Genomic DNA, 18,516 nt, shown 5'->3' on the forward strand with positions numbered 1-18,516 from the left:
CAGCAATACCTCTCCTGGGCATATATCCAGAAGATGTCCCAACCGGTAAAAAGGACACATGCTCCACTATGTTCATAGCAGCCCTATTTATAATAGCCATCCACTTTCAATCACAGCTTGTTTTGCATTTCCCTCCACAAGTTCATTCAGCTTTTCCTGCAAAGGACAAGGTAGATAAAGATTCCCTGAGGCTAAATACAAGTGTCAAATCTACATTTTCTTAAAACTCCAAATTTAAGGAATATAGTCAGTCACACCTTAGAATCTTTCTTAAATTCTATACATTAATGTACTTTAAGCTAATGTAAAGGAAGACAATTTGGGGATTAAAGATAATTCAAGGAATTTTAGGAAATGATTTAAAATTTAGAAAGTATGGGAAATGCAGGGGGTGTAAAGAAATAGGGAACACAGAAGTGGTAAAAAAGAAACACATAGAGATGATAGATATGTTATATAAATGATAACTCTAGTCTAGTATAGATGGTAAAACTCAAATTCAGAAGCTCAGCATCCAATACAAGTTGTTCATCTAGGATTCCATAATTGTATCATCAGTCAAGATGGAGATGTGAATTAGCATGACGATTCCTCAAAATAAGTTAAAAATACAGCTTGTATGGGCTGGGGGGCATGGCCCAGAGTGGTAAAGCGCTTGCCAGGATTGGAGCATTGTGGGACTTGCTGTCCAACTACTGTAGCCAAATCAGGAAGTAAAGACTTCGTCTCAAAGATAAAAAGTACAGAATTGTTGCAAAAGACATGCAACAGTGGCTGCTGACTTCCATGTGTTTGTATGCATGTGGGTATGCATACATGCCCACACATGTATGTAATCTCCCCTTGCATAAGGTCCAGACATACACTCCTTGGTATATACCCACAAAAAAAAAAATCACAAACAGCTTAAATTAGAGAATCTTGCATTTCCATGTATATCTTTACGATATTCCCAATAGTCAAGTTAAGAAACAGCCCAGATGGTCTTTAACACATGAATGGATAAAGAAAACGTGATATATTCACACTGCTGTTTTACTCACCCATAAAGAGGATTGAAATTATATCCCTCATAGGAAACTGGTTTGAATTGAACATAATCTTATTAACTGAAATAGTGAGTCCCACATTAAAACCCAAACAAGTACCATATTTTCTTTCCTCTGGAAGCTAGTTAAAAGAAGAACAAGGAAGTAGAACGGGAGAACTCTAAGTACATGGAAGGGAAATGGAAGGGGAGGAGGGGAAGAGGGTTGGGCGGAATATGATCTAAGTATCCCATATGTATGTATGCAAGTTCCCTAATAAAATCTGTTGCTTTTTATAGCTAATGTATATTGATAAGATGATTTGTTGCTAGCTCAATAAATAAAAGATTCATAAAATTTATCCCACAATCACTTTCTTATATGTGTCTTGGAGTGTTTGTTTCAGTGAAGTCAACATAGATGTTGTAAGATGAACTGACAAGAAATTTTCTAAAGAAATTACAATGGCTATCAGGATATAAAGACCAAAATTAGAGTTACTTGTGCAAATTATAACATGATTTAAAATTTAACATAAAAAAATAGATATCAATATTATTGAGAGTTCTGCTTGGCCTTGTGGCCAATATTAACTTGTTTAAAACAAAAGAAGCATTATGGATTTTAAATTTCAGTTCTGAGTATGGCATTATAATCTCCATTCATAAACAATGAATTAGGAAGTAGAAATTGAGGAAATTTGAAACTTTTGATCTATAATTATAGTTCTGTAAGCAGTAAATGAATGTAAATGTGCTATGTAGTTTTACAGAGGAGATCAAGGGAAGAATTAAACACTATTATAATAATTATCAAGTGTAAAAGAAGATTTGAGATATGGAAGATGGATAAATACTATTTTATGTCTATAAACCAATAAATAATGCCAGCAGTTACCCCACAAAAGAAATAGAAGCAACCATGGAGTGATCCCAAATACCTCTAGACATGGGCAAAGACTGCTTGGTTTGAGGATTCATTATTACCTTGCACAATAAATACTCTTGATAGCTTTTATATTTAATAATACAGATATATTACTCTTACATATTCTAATTTCATAAAAATAAAAATTAAATTAGAATACCATTTTAAATAGGAATTAAAGTAGCCCCTTTAAGTCTAGTGGGTGTTATTTTTATTAACATATGTTAAGAAAAAATTGCACCTATGCTTTCCATAAATATTTTCTTGGTGACTATTAAATGCACTGAATAATTTACAAAAATGCTATATTGCTACAGCTAACACAAACATTAATAGCCTCATTCTTTGAACTTGTGATCCTCTATAAAATTTCTCACATTTTATTTATCTCTTTCTCTAAATACCACTACATGTCTTTTCAAAGAGTTATTTTTGTTGGCCAACCAACATGGCAATGATATTCTATGTATTTTGGGAAATCTTATGTGTGGGGGAAAAAGGGTAAAGTCAGCTACTGCTTATCACAAAGGTTAGATGCTAACAGAGATATCTGTCTAATTTCTAAGCTCATGTCCACTGCCCTGCACCGCTTCTCTACATTTTCTATTTATTGGCCACTCTCTCCTTAAACTCTGGGTTCTGCTACTTACATTTTCATGTTTTGCTTTTGTTTTGTTTTTATGCTCCTCTCATACTTACATAGTTATTATCCATATCCTTAACTTGAACCTCTTCCCTATCTGAACTGCTTTTAAAATGCCAGTTCTGCTTCTTGCCAGCTTTCTCCTCAGTTGACACACCATCTCCTGGTCTCTTAGTCATCGATGACGTGTGCATTTCCTTCTCTGAGTGCCTGACCTACATATAAGCATGGACATGTGCCATCAGCCACTTAAACTGAGCTTTCCAAAAACTGAATTTATTTTTCCCCTGTTCTCACTCAGATATGCTTCCTATGTCCTAAGATAACCCAGTACTTGACATAGAGAAGTGACTCAAAACTTCAGTATTTGTTAAGATTAGAGCTGCTGTGTCCTGAATGCAGACTTGTCATTCAGGAGATCTGGGTAGAGACTACAAATACATCATCCTAAGAAGTTTCTAATTGCTGGTGGTGTTTAGTAATGTCTTAACAATTGATCTGGGACTGTGAAGACAGATCATTTGGTCAGAGCATATGCTCTGCAAGCATGTTACTTGAGTTTGAATCACTAGCTCTGATATAACAATCCAGGGATGTGATATATGTAAACCCAGCCTTACGGGACAAATTCAAGTGGATACAGAGAGCTCACTGACCAGAAAGACGACCTAAAATGACAAGCTCATTCAGAAAGAGACACTGCCTAAGGACTTTAAAGTTGAGAGCAATGGAGGTGGACACTGGCATAAATATTTGCACATTCTTATGCATACACACAAACACACACACATGCACACACATACTCACATCTGTGCATGCATACACAAACACATATACCTGCATGCACATGCATTCATCCATTTGAACAGACTGTTATTTCACAACTGTTAGATTAATAATTACTGGGCAAAGTTAATTATTAAGTAATATACACTGTAAAATCAAAATTAACTCCATATGAGTAAGCCACAATTAATATCCATAGAGCTTTGGAACAATAAAATAACAAGGACTCATTCAAGTGAATATCTTCTTAAGAAAATAATTTGAAGTACACACACACACACACACAAAGACTTCTAAGAGGAAATTTAACTATATTCAACCAAGACTTTTTTTTATAAAATAAAATAACTTATGTATAATTTTTTTTTTGGTTTATTTGTTTGTTTTAGCTAAGTGACAGTTTTCTATTTTATGAATGGGCAAAGAGCAGATATTTGGTGATAATTTTCTTTTTACTTTTCTTTATTTTTTCTAAGACAGGATTTCTCTGTATAGCCTTGACCAACCTAGAACTCACTCTGTAGACCAGGCTAGCCTCACACTCAGAAATCTCCCTGCCTCTACCTCCCAAGTGCTGGGATTAAAGGCATGTGCCACCACTATCTGGAAGTAATTTTCTTTAGCAACTAAAGTAATATACTTTTTCATGCTGCATTTCACATTACTGAGATACATGGCAAGGAAGAAGACAGGTAAAATGTCATATGCTTCAAGGTTAGTTTCAGTGTTCCAAGCAGTTGCGTACCAGTCCATTATGGAATCAAAGCAAAGATGACAAAAAACAAACAAATCAAAACAAAACAAAGCAAAACAAAACAAAGCAAAACAAATGAAAGCATTGTTCGGCCAGCAGTGGTCCCAATCTTTTGGGGCATACTAGTGTGTGAGAGAATTATCATCTTAGAACCCAACCCTTTGTTTTTTTCTAGTGTGGGATATCTGGAGAACTTACTGGGCTACAGACTATATCCCACAACAACTTGGTTTAAAATTTCAGGAAATAATAAAACAGGAGAAAGATAATGCCAACAAGTATTCTCAAAACAGGAGGCCCTCCATGGGCCCAGTTTTTGACAACTGGAGGATGCTGAGTGTCAGACTTAACCTCCAAAGGGGCCATCACTTGGGGCTGAGTATGCATCTCTAGTAAAGAAGCTGGACCCATCCCATAAACAACAACCGAAACCAGACACTATTGTGGAGGCCAACAAGAGCTTGCTGACGGGAGCCTGATATAGCTGTCTCCTGAGGGGCTCTACCAGTCCTGACAAATACAGAAGGGGAGGCTCACAGCCATCCATTGGACTGAGCATTGGGTCCCTAATGAAGGATCTAAAGAAAGGACCTAAGGAGCTGAAGGGGTTTGCAGCCCCATAGGAGGAACAACAATATGAACTAACCAGTATCTCCAGATCTCCCTGGGACTAAACCACCAACCAAAGAAAACACATGGTGGGACTCATGGCTCTAGCTGCATATGTAGCTGAGGATGGCTGCATCAGTGGGAGAAGAGGCCCTTGATCCCCTGAAGGTCATATGCCCCACTATAGGGGAATGCCAGGGCCAGGAAGCAGGTGTGGGTGGGTTGGTGAGCAGGAAGAGGGGAGAGAAGATAGTGGGCTTTTGGAGGGGAAAACTAGGAAAGGGGATAACATTTGAAATGTAAAAAATAAAAAAGAAGATATCTAATAAAAATATTTCTTGGGGGAAAAAAGAAGCTAAAATCAAGATTATCTCACACAATTCCAGACCCTAAACATTGTATCATATCCTACTTTCTCTTCTTTTCCAAGAACATTTCCAGAAATACAGACAGGTTCGAGTCTAGCTCGCTACATACATTATATTGAGTAAGAGTCTATAGTCACTGAAACTGTTGTGTATCACCATCATAGGGGCAGGGCTGAACAGAATGAATCTCACATCCTTTGAAGGAGGCTACCAGAGCATATAGATATTCGAATTCTTCTTTAAAATTTAATGATTTTTTTCTCAACAAATCACTGGGAATCAGTTATACACAAGCTAGGTGAAGACACATAAGATCAAAATGTTATGTCGTGTACCTTTAGAAGGAGAGATGCAGGCATGCAAGATTTCAAGCTTCAAACACTTCAAATAGGCTTTTTTTTTTTTTTAATGAGAAATGGTATAGTTACTGAATGAAGAAATTTTTGTAACAAAGTAGTATTTCAGTTCAGGGTAATCATTTGCAAAGTTGAATCTCTGGGTAACATATACAAGGGTTTTCTGTTATATATAGGAAAATGAAAAATGACTTGATGGTTAAAATGTATCAGTTAGTTGTTTCCATTAATCACCAATAGCAGGTACAGTAATTGTGGACATGTAATAAAAAGACATAGACCTTTAGGCAGGACTCTGTTATCAGAGAAAGGATAGAAAATATATCATTTATGTTTTATTTAACCTAAACCTTCCTAATGAAGTGAGCGTTTAATACAGTTCCCCATGTTGTGGTAACCACAACCATAAAACTACTTTGTTGCTACTTCATAACTCTAATTTTGCTACTGTTATAAACGCAGAATATCTGATATGTGACCCCCAAGGGGGTTGTGACCTACTGATTGAGAACCACTGATTTAATGAAATAATCATTTCAGTAACATTACCCAATGCAGAAACATGAAATTTGATTATATATTGGTTCTATCATCATGACAATAAAAATAATTCATTGCTTTTGAGCCAAGTATGGTGGTACATGCCTTTAATCCCAGCACTTATGAGACAGAAACAGGAAGATATCTGTTGAGTTGAGTTTAAAGTAAGGCTAATCAAAGCTAGCCAGGACTGCAGTAATCCTGTCTCAACATACATATAATCTGTGTGTGTGTGTGTGTGTGTGTGTGTGTGTGTGTGTGTGTGTGTGCGCGCGCGCGTACATGTGTGTTGTTCTCAAAGTATAATATTTTTTTAATTTCTGCATTAGGAACACCTACAGAATTCATCCCAAAGTTTAATGTATATATAACCCAAAGTTTGACATTTCTTTTAAAGATATGGATTCAATACCTGGAATTCTCTTCCAACAGTTTCTCAGACAAATATCTGTTTTCTCATGCTACTCTTATGATCTGGTTTGTTATCTTAGCTGAATTTTGTATTTGCTTATATAAATATAAAAGTTTTATCAGAGAAGCCATCTCTAGAATTATACCTAAAGATGGACCTTTCCCAAAAGCCGCTCACTCCTCAGGTCTTATAGACAATCAAATTTAAATATTAGTTCAATAAAATTGAATATCTCAGTTACAGTCTGCCTTTAAAAATTCTGGAGAGCTAGTCTCATGCTGATATCCTCTTCCATCCTGAATTGGAGCCTTCTCTTATGTGCTCAATGTTTTCTTAATGTCTTTTACGACTTAAGAATCTATGATCTTCAGAGAGCTGTCAAGTTATTTGCATTTATTTTCAAATTCTAACTAGATTCAGATATTAGTCATAGGTTTAAGACTAAAGCCCTTTTGTGCTAGGACAAATACAAAATGTCTCTTTCATATGAAGAGCTAAGCAGTGTGTTGAATTCTTCTAGAACATAGCATAGTACCCACCCTATCATTTTTATTCTGGCCCCATCATTTCTGTTTCAGAGATACGTACCTAAATTAACACTGAGTTCCTGTAATGCCTTCTCCGCATCCCATTCTCTTCAGGATATGGTCACCTATATAGAATCCTTTAGACAGTATGACACCTGTAAGTACTTTAGACCTTAGTGAACTAATTGCTGCTATGACAAGGACTTATTCTTTTTGTTACAGTTTTTTTTTCAATGTCACTGAATAAACTTCAGTAGCATGCTAGGATGGATGCCCACATGACCTAACTATGTTTCTATCGGATGGTTGCCCACATGACCTCTGTTTCTATTTTTCTCCTTTCTCTCTAGTATAAGCAAGTAGAACAATACATGTCATTCCACAAGTTACCAGCTGACATGCGCCAGAAGATACATGATTACTATGAGCATCGATACCAAGGCAAGATCTTCGATGAAGAAAATATTCTCAGTGAACTTAATGATCCTCTGAGAGAGGTAAGATTTACGGTCTTTGATCTGCATGACACGTTGTTATCATTTGTTTTACTCTTCTAAGACAGTCCTTTGGTCTATTTTGTGTCTCTACTTAAAAGAATAATCAGGTTTACATGCTAATACATTAATTGTTGCCTTTATTCATCTCTTCTGTTTCTTTGTGGAGAGACTTCTAATTTTCAAAAGAAATATCAGAAACTCACTTTTTTATGACTCTAATTCTAGTTTATGTATTCTTGGCTTTCAAAAGTATGTTCTGTGCCTATACTGTCCTCATGTCCCCAATTTTTTTTATGCCAAGGAACAGTGTTCACTTATTCAGATTTTTATTGTTGAGAGTTTATCCTCCCTCTCATACATTTACTCTGCTCATCCTTGGTACCCTGATCAGGAGATGTTAGCCTGCTTCCAAAAGCCAACTCTGCATATCTCATTAAGATCTTTTCCAAAGGAGTACACATGGCTCCAGCTGCATATGTGGCAGAGGATGGCCTTGTCATGCATCAATGGGAGGAGAGGTCTATGGTCCTATGAAGGCTCGATAGATGCTCCAGTGTATGGAGAATCAAGGGGGGGGGTTGGGTAGGTGGGTGGAGGAACACCCTCATAGAAGCAGGGGGAAGGAGGATGGGATAGGGGGTTCCCAGAAGGGGGTGAACCAGAAAAGGGGATAACATTTGAAACATAAATAAAGAAAATATTCAATAAAAAAGAAAAAAAAGTCTATTCTGCAACAGAAAAAAAAAAGATATTTTGCAATACCCAAAGGTACTCTTTGCTACACATCCTGTTCTCATCCCTTCCCCAAACTTCTATCTGCTACCATTTGCTCCATCCTGAAACCAAAGTGGATGCTCTTGTTTCCTTCATCAAACAGGGCTTTGCTCTTGACTTTTCTTATTATGAAACTTCCTATGAATGTTCCGTGTAATGGTTATATTACATCTCAATTACCAGGTATTTACAACAACTTGTACTCCTCAAAAGTTATCAAAGTCCTCCTGGTAATGACCCCTCTCTGTGCTCTTTCAAGTACTTTGCTACATTGCTAACAAGACACAAACCCTGCTTCCCTTGCTGTTCCTCATTATTCTGAAACACTGACTGAAGCTTTGGGGTTTTATTCCCTGCCTCTGAACTTAAGCCCTTCAATTTATTTCATCACACATTTTTAGTCTATACATTTAACACTAAGTATCTTCATGAATTCCATTTTCTTCAAAGCTATATGCTATCCCCTGGCACCATAGAAGTTATGTAATGAAGTCATTACTTTTTTTTTCCTTTAAGCAAAAAGCACTAACTTTTAATGTCTTTCTGTAAAATTTTAGTTGTTCTTTTGGGTCACTTTGAATGTAAAATTTGAGTTCTATTTTAGATCTTCTTTTATAACCTGTGTTCTGCAAATCCTATCTCTGATTTACATTCATAACACATCACCCATGCATGCCTTGCTCTCTTCTCCAGTGGCGCTGCCCAACATTTGCAGTTCCTTCTTAGTTTTCTCTGGGATTGAGGCTAGGTCCTCTTTCCTACCCCTTAAAATAACAGCTTAATCTTTTATGTACGGGAGCTGCCATTTCTTCATTTCTCTGCTCAGTAAAATATTTGGTTGTTACATTATGAATTCAATCTTTCTGCACTCAGATTCTAGCTGCATTTGCAGGTTTTAATTTCTGCTTTCACCTTGCAAAGTGATCGGTAGTCAAGGTGGACAGCTTATAGACTTTCAGCGACATCAACAATGATAATAATTTTTTTTATCCTACATAGTATGTATTCCATAAATGACTCACTTCCTTTGACAGTCTGCGTCAAACTGCATTTTTATCTCTTCCTTCTTTGATACAAGGCTAAATCTATTCTTCCTTTTTCTTGAACCCAAAGCACTTAGTCTGTAATCTTTGTGTACTACTTTTCTGCTTACTTTTTGATTATTGCTCTTTTATGTCTTCTCTTCACCTTTGCCTGGAAATGTCCTTAATCACAAGGGCCCCTTGATCTCTATTTCAGTTTTGTTTCTTACAACCCTTTATGCATTTAACATAAATTAAACAACACAAATATTTTCATCTCAACTTTTTTTCTTTATACCCATCCCTATAAAGGATGCAGTTGTTACATCCACAAAAACTTATTTGCAGAGTGAAAAGCTATAAAATGTGCAAACAGGTTCTGAAAATAAAATAAATATCAACTATTATATTGTCATGACTTGGTTCTCCTAGTTCTTTTCAATGGAGTTAGAATATATACATCTTTGGGCTTTGTAGACAATAACTCAAATGTATTTTGTAATTTTTACTGATTTTTAAGCACTTCTTTTATTTTTTTTTCTTAAGCTATCATATATTGTTTACTGGAATACAGACCTTTTGCTTTTTTTTCATATCCAAATCATAAGACAAGCAAATCAGTTTAATGTTTTCAAGGGGTCTGGAGAAGTCTAGAGATGGATTAGGCCAGGACACAGGAGAGAGACAGAGGCACTCCAAGACAATGCCAGAAACAAAAGTAAAGTTAAAGGAGACAAAGTTATGATATGCCTTAGGGTTCACTACATGAAGGCTAGAGAAAATTAGGATCACAGGCTGACATAAATGAAACAGAGCAAAAAGCTAATCAAACAAGCATAAAATGGACTTTAAGAAAATTGGCCCTATGTGTAATAGTCCACTGTGATTCACACAAAAGAAAAATCAGTGTGGTGTATAAGGACAAGAACGTCCTGTGTGCTGTGTGCTGTGTGCTGTGTGCTGTGTGCTGTGTGCTGTGTGCTGTGTGCTGTGTGCTTTGCTTCCCACTCAGTGCAGCACCATGATTCATACTGATCTTCAGTGGGAAAGAGCCAGTATTCACTTTTTTTGTATCACCATGAACCTACTATTTTGTTATTTCTTACAATCCATTAACCACCAAGTTGTTACCAATTTGTTTTGTCCATTCAAGTAACACGTTCTTGGGTTCTCAGTATCTTTTGCTGCAGCTTTTAAGTACAGTAACAGCAGCTTACATCCTGCTTTCCTTAGCACCTCAAATATAGCTCACATGCTGCCATGTTGACTTTGGTAGAACCTAATTCTGTCAGTGTCATGCTTTTCTTAGAACTTAAGCATGAAATCCCATTTCCTAAAGGAAGTACAACTTCCTTCCAATGACTAAGGAGACCCTTTATGGGCTTTTCTCATCTTTATGTCTATATACTTATTATTCACCATTAAGAAGTCATTGATCTACTTTTTTTAAGTTCTGATTACCTCATCCTTTCTTTATGCTGTTCATTCCCCAATCTTTTATACATCTTAGTTTTCGTTCCATTACTTGTTCTTACCAGGCATTCCGTCTTCCATGAATAATTGTTTTCATGACTACTTTGTATCCCTATAATAATTATCATTTGTGAATTTATTGTCTCTTTCATTACTGCAAGCCTTTTAACTAGACAACCTGAGTCATAATTGCATTTGTATCTCTAATGATCAGGATGTACCAATAACTCATAAAATGTTTACTGAATAGATGATCTTCTTTATAATAATCATGAATAAAATCCTGACTCCAAATCATGGCTGCTTTATAAAAGCACATTTCCTAGAAATGGAACCCTTTGCCATCCCTATACAATGGGGAAAAATATTTCTCTGACATTAGAATAACACAAAAAGAAAGGCTGAATGTTTTCATGAGTATTTGAAGGGTCAGTCAAAGTAGTATGGAAGAACAATAACTGTCCTCCTTAGCCTGATGTGTCAATTTAACGCTGAATAGAGTCATCTGAGAGAAAAGCTTCTGCTGAGGAGTTGTCTAGATCAGATAAGCCCACAGGCATAGCTTAGTTATTAAATAATATAACCCGACCCAGCCCACTGTGGACAGTTACATCCCTATGCAAGTACTCCTCAGAATGAGCCTGGGAGGAAGCCAACAAGCAGCATTGCTTCATGGTTTCTTCATCAAGTTCTTACCTGACTTCCTGAACATTGGGCTTTTACTTGAAATTATAAGCCAAATAAACCCATTTTCTACCCCAAGTCACTTTGGGTCAGAGTATTTTATCATAGCAATAGACATCAAATGAGAACAATAACAAAAGTCATTATTGAAATAAAATAAGAGCCTAAAAATTTCAAACATGTTTTGAACCAATATTCAGTCATAGCAAGAGTTAGAAGATTTATCTTCCCTTTATGTTAGAGACTACTTGGTGAAAACCTTTAACAAGTAATTGGCTCGTGCATATTGTTCAAGTCTCGAAACTAACAATTTGTCAAAGAATTCTCCCCTGGGTGACTCATCCAGGTGAGCTCCTCTGTGGACATTCTCCATCACATCTTCTATGCACATATTGCTATGCCTTGCTTTCTCTGCAGGTTTACTTGGGTATTTTCTGTTCTGTCATGCAATGAGCCTTAGAAAATGGAGGGCTTTGTGCCCCTTGAATTCTGCACCATTCCACACCCCACATATAACTTATATTAAGTGCAAATAAATATGGATTACATACATGGCAGCTCATCTCAATGAATCATTGATTACCAGTGTATCTGGAAAGTTGTCCATGAAGCATTGGCACTTGGAGGAGGAGACGGCAGTGCTCAGGGCTTCATTCTTACAACTTAGTATCATTGCACATTTGACTATGGCCAATATACTTTTCCTCACTGTTTACAGAACTGTTCTCTCGTAATTGAGTTTGCTGTGTGTGCAGTGTGTGCTATGTATCTCTGCTTTGTATGTTGCCATTTTGCAATCTAACTCTTTGTGTGTTATGAGGGGTTGGCTGTTTAACAAAGAGTTAAGACATATGTTGTGGGAGTGACTATCAATGGACCATATTATAGAAGACACATGCAGAGTCTTGTGCTCACAATAACCTAAGGACATTGGTGGAATATATGCCCCTCCTCCACCAAATTTAGATGATAATCACTGAGGCTTAATTAGTGATTCTGCTATGATGGTATAATATTTGTGGATGTGAGTATTGTTTTTGCAAAAGAGATCTCAGAAATGTCTTGTTAATTCTGCTATATCATGCTTGAAGATGTGTTTATAGATCAGAGTATGCTAACCAAACATAAACTACTAGTACTTTAATCTTAGACTTCTCATGCTTCAAATTTTAGTAAACAAATCTATACTGTTTTTAAGCCAGGCCATCTGATGCTTCTCTCCAGAGAAGCCCAAATGAACCAATACGAGCATCGTGACAGTCTGCACAGAGGATACTCAATGAATCATCAAGCAGTTATTCTTGATTGCTCCAACCACAATCAGATAGCGACACATCAAGGACAAGGGAGATTCAAAGGGAAAGAGGTTCCTGTCAGTTCAGTACTGGCTAAGTCTCATATCTGAACACTGAGCTCTACTGAAATTTTCTGTGTTCTGGGAATGACATGATTACAGATTTACCTTAAAACTTCTTTTTTTTTTTTTCCTGTGAGCTAACATCCTCAGGCTGAAAGTAAAAGAACAAGTACAATTTTCTAAGAAAAACACTTTAAGACAGTAGTACCCAGAAGATTAGCCTTTTAAACATGAAAAGTTACAATGTGATGTATTCACCATCTCTCCTGTCTATAATCTCAGTGATTTGGTTTGTGGCTGTCAAAATTATTCACTTGCTTACTTGGGCATTTCTGTCTAACCTTTAGGCACTTTACACTATCTCAGACATCTGAACATATCCAACTTTCTTTGCCTTAGATCAGTGGTTCTCAACCTTCCTTATGCTGCAACCCTTTAACACAGTTCCTCATATTGTGGTGATGCCCTACCATAAAATTATTTTGTCACCATTTCATAACTGTAATTTTCCACTCTTAGGAATGATCAAGTAAATATCTGGTATGCAGATATATGCTATGTGACCCCTGTGAAAGGGTTAGTCAACCTCTAAAGGGTTGAGATCCACAGGTTGAAAAACACTAACCACTGCTTTAGAAATACTTGATCCTTTGGTGATAGTTTAAGTGTGCATGTTCTTCCCTCTCTGGAAGAAATAGTGAACTAACGGTTTCTGATAGACAGCTTGGTATCATGATCGATTGTACAGTATCTCACAACTAGCCAGCACTAACTAGATGTGTGACTTTAAGCTATTTCTTAAACCATTTGTTATTCTTTTCAGCATTTTAAATGCAAAGTTGATAATATTTACAACTCATATTTAGCAGAGGGTGGCCTTGTCAGGCATCAATGGGAGGAGAGGCCCTTAGTTCTGTGAAGGCTTGATGCCCCATTGTACAGGAATTCCAGGGATGGGAGGCAGGACTGGGTGGGTGGGTGGGGGAACACCTTCATAAAAGTAGAAGGAATAGGGTATTTCAGGGGGACCAGGAAAGGAGGTAACATTTAAAACGTAAATAATAAAATATCCAAGGAAATAAAGAAAAAAAAACTAAGATGTCAAAATATGAGAAAGATTAGAAACATGCCCAGCACATAGCCAACATTTAAAATAAGTCTTAAATAGTCACATTACTCAATGCAGAGTAGCCTATTATTGTAGCCTTAATAGCTCTTCTAGTTCAGTAAAGGCATGTTTGAAAAAAAAAGAAAGAAAGAAAAAGAAAAAAGAGAAAGAAAGAAAAGAAAAAAGTGTAACTGCATGTAAAGCACTCAAAAGTTAACTTAAAGTATTTTTCAGGAGTTGCCAAAGTAGGCCTTATTGTATGTCCCATTTCCTTTGGAAGTTATTCAAACAATCTGCTAATAGTTCTTCCTTCGTTTCAGCAGGCAGCTCTCTGGAGACAATGCCCCAAGCATCAAAACTTGACATTGAAATATGAAGATCATAAGACTGATGTGTGCTTTAATAAATGCCAGCAGTATATTTAAAAATAAAATCTAATTAGAAAATTCAGTGAGCTCTACCCCATGTGTATGAGTGCTTGTTGGAGTGGAGATGCAGAAGAGGTTCTATTTTTAGCCTAATCAGTATTATACTGAATCCATTGAAGAAGAATGGCAAACCTAACAGTCAAGAAAGAGGTTAATGCCCTTCCAAGACAGTCTCCAAAGTTCAGAACTGGTCTATTTTTAAACAATGGAGTGTGGGGAGATGTGTGCTGAAAATAGGTACAGATCATGTGTCCCAAGAGAATTTAAAACGTCAGTATACTGCATTCTCACAGACCATGAAATGGCCTGAGAGTATCATCCTGTCCTCTGACCTTTAATTTGTAGAATGGGGGGGGGGGTTAAGCAAGAAAGAAAATTTTGAGTGAGTACTTAGTGTAATTTTGAATAACTTTTAAATGTCTATATTTAAAAATGCCTCCTAAATTTTATTTTGTTAAAATTAACAAGATAGGTGAGATGCATTGCACCGTAAAGCTATGCCTGACACCCAAAGTTATAACATACTTATGTAACAGGTGCAAGTAGCAAAATGCCAAATTATCATGTACTTATGTGATTAGATAAAGGAGATGTGTGTGACCTTTTGGTGGTTCTAATTCCAAACAACATCCATAAAGAATTTAAGTCTTTTCTCTCTTGACTTAGAGTTTTTTGATGATGTTATTGTTTGAGACGGAAAACCACTTGCATTGATTTTTTTTTCTTTTAATGTGTTCAAGATATTGACCAAGACATGACTAGAAAGGCAAATGAAGGGAAGCATATTTCAGTCTCAAAGGAATATCTATATACTGAAAAAGACAAAAATAAAGTAAAATAAACTGGAAGAATGAAAAGCATGAGAAGCTAAAAGCAAAAAGCCATTAAGAGAAATCCAGAAGATGCAGGAAATCACCCAGCATTAATTGGTAGAAGAAGGCTACATAGTCAAAAATAGCTGACAAAAATGAGTGTCTTCATGGAGACAGAGAGCACTCGGGGAAGGCCTCAAAGGAAAGGTTTGCTCTGAATTTGGAAGCAAATGTGGAATGTGACTAGAACAAAGAGTGGAAGATAAATAAGGTCCAGTGAAAGAGACAGTGGTAAAATGGAGAAGACAATACTAAATCAGGTTTCTAATTCAGTTTTTTCTTTGTTTAAGAAAGAAAGAAACCAAAACAAAAGTTTTTCATTGTTGTTGTTCAACAATGATTTAAGATAGACATTTGTAAAGACAAATTAAATATAAAGTTTTTTCATAATTAAACTATTTTTTTTCTGTTAAAGAAAGACATGCCTTTCACCATTACTAAAATAGTGGTGAAATTATTGTTCATAATGTTAGAAAAGATGACTAAAAATTAGAACTAACACTAAAATGATGAAGGTGACTGAAAACTAAATTTCAAAGAAGCCCTGATTTGTCAGTGTAGCCATCAATATTTCTTAACATAGAAGGAAACTAAGATTTGAGATGAATACAAAAGGTATTTAAAAGGTATTGCATTAATCTAGTGTGTGCCTTTGTGTGGTTCTGTGTGTGTGTCTGTGTGTGTGTGTGTGTGTGTGTTTAGTTGTGTCCACGCTATTGTCTATATGTGGAAACCAGAAATCAAGTTGCAATAGGTTTTCCTTTCCTCCCTTTATTTTGGTTCCCAAAGTTGGGTATTAATTTGTAGATTAAATTCAGGCATGGGTTCTTGTTAACAAGTGCCTGTGCTCACTAAGCCTTCTCATTGGTCCTAGCAGAAACATTTTCAACAAGGTTCTCCACTGGTCCAAATGCAAATTATTTACTTTCCATGCTTTTAACTTAGAACTATCAATTGAGAATATTACACAAAACAAATCTGTATTTTTTTTAAAACTAGTTGTCCCAAATGCATATATGAACTATAAAACTTCTTATTAAATCATGAAAGTAGTCATGGATTCTCATTTTGTACTTAGCTTTGTAAGATTGTCTTAGTATTGGTGGAATAAGATGATGGCCTGAGGCCTCTTCTGTTGCCATGACAAAATACCTAAGAAAATCAACTTAGGTAAGGGTTTACTATGGCCCCCAGCTTCAGAGGATATAGTTCTTCTGTGAAGAAACAGCAGCAGACCAAGAGTACGCATGGTGGCATGAGCAGGAGACTGCTCGTGACACTGACTCTACACTCAGAAAGTAGAGAGAGAACTGGAATGGGTTCCAGGATACAAACTGTCAAGGCCTGACCCCAGTAACCAATGTCCTCCAACAAGGCTCTACCACCTAATGGTTATACAACTTTCTGAAATGGCACCACCAACTGGGAACCAAGTATTCAGTTCTGTAAACCTATGAGAGCACTGTCACATCCAAACCAGTACAGTGCTGGGTGTGATTTAGAAGTAATAACGATGATGATGGTGTTTAGTGAGGGTGGTAGGGGAAGTTGTGATAAATGATAAAGATGATTTTATGATGCTAACACTGATTTTCTAAACATAATTTTAGGGGAAACAGTATGTCAAGTGTTTGAGGAACTTTGCTTTTTAATACTGCATCATCCAATAAAACATATTATTGCCACTCTGGGATGGCGTGTCAGTATAGATGATTCTCTATAGACTGTGAGGTGAGATGGAAAAACGTCAGAGACCCATCAACACTTGCAAAAGTCTTAGCCTACCACTGTGCTGATCTAATGTATATACTGAAAGTCAGCTGTCCCAAGACTAATAGAAATGGAACACTGTGTTTTAGTTAGGGTTTCTACTGCTGTGATGAAACACTAGGGCCAAAAAGCAAGCTGGGAAGGAAAGAGTTTATTTAGCTTACACTTCTACATTGTAGTCCATCACCAAAGGAAGCCAGGAGAGGAACTCAAGCAGGGCTGGAACTGCCAGGCAGGAACTTATGAAGAGGCCATAAAGAGGGCTACCATGAGGCTGGGTGTTTCAGCTGGTCTTCTGTGTAAGCTGGATTCCCAAGAATGTAGGCTTCTGAGAATGCTCTGGCACAGTGAGTGCAAGCAGGCTAGGGACAAGCACAGTCTTCCTTCTTCCATTGTCCTTATATAGGCCCCCAGCAAAAGGTATGGCCCAGGTTAAGGGTTTGCCTTAAATTCTGGGTTAAAAGTGTGTGTAGATCTGGATCCAAAGCAAATGTCATCTCACCTCAAGATCTGGATCAAAGCATGTTTTCTCCCTGCCTCAAGATTTGGTTCACAAGTGTACCCTTTATTTCTTGACTATAGTTTATTCCAGATATAGTCAAGTTGACAACCAAGAATAGCCATTGCACACTATGACATGGAACCTTTGAGATCCTTAGAGTGCTTGGACTTTTGAGAATTTAAAAATTACTTCCCCTACCTTAGTAATGCCCATGATTTATGTTCTTACAACATTTATTTTAATTGTTCTGAACCACTTGACAGTAAATTTTGAAGTTTCGAGGATGTATAAGTGAAAAACAATACATGCTTCACATTACTTAAATTAACTTGAGAGAAAATGTGTTTTAAACTAATTGTAAGTGAGAACACGTTTGTGGGCAGGAAACAATGCTACCAAAGAGGAATGCTTCATATTGTAGTATGACTGTGGAATATTATATTTAGTGATACAAATTACTTCCACAGTTGCTTCCTTGAATAAAAAATATGTCGTAATAATTGTTTATGTTATAAATAACTAAAATATTCAATATAATATTTTGTTTAAATAGAATTTTAATTACTTTCTAGACATATATACACCCACATTCTCATTATATACATCTACATGAGATACATAGCATGCATATGCATAGACTCTTACTTAAATTTCTTTTATCAAACAAAAAAAATTTAATAGTTACAGCCAACATCAATTTATCTGCAATTTATTTCTTTATCTTTAAGCAAACTTGGTTTCTGAAAGCAAAATGGTATAACTCTTGTGCTTAGCAATGAGACAAATGGACTAGATTCTTGAACAATATAAAAATAAAAATTATAGAATAAGTACTACTAAAATACAAAATCAGTTACCAGCTTCTAGTTCTGGAGTAATGACTTCAAATATACAAACTGTCTCATGGTAATGGTCATAAACATCTGGTAATATGGAATAAGGTGTATAAAAGGGCCTTATATAACATGGAAATATTGTGGTTTTAAAATCATTCCAAAGTAATTATTTTTTATATCTATGTATGTCAGTGAAGAAAAAAAAGTGATTCCCACCTACAATACACTTGACCATGGCCACTT

At 36.3% G+C, this 18,516-nt stretch overlaps 1 protein-coding gene across 1 annotated transcript in view; it reads left to right on the plus strand.

Annotated features, from left to right (window-relative positions):
* Positions 1 to 18,516, plus strand: part of Hcn1 (hyperpolarization activated cyclic nucleotide gated potassium channel 1) — a 372,972-nt gene that overhangs the window by 282,647 nt on the left and 71,809 nt on the right. The window contains exon 5 of the mRNA XM_021180688.2: positions 7,301 to 7,447. Coding sequence (XP_021036347.1) covers positions 7,301 to 7,447 — 147 coding nt within the window. The remainder of the gene's footprint in view (positions 1 to 7,300; positions 7,448 to 18,516) is intronic.

Source organism: Mus caroli, chromosome 13 (assembly GCF_900094665.2).
Source record: "Mus caroli chromosome 13, CAROLI_EIJ_v1.1, whole genome shotgun sequence".
Lineage (NCBI taxonomy): Eukaryota > Metazoa > Chordata > Mammalia > Rodentia > Muridae > Mus > Mus caroli.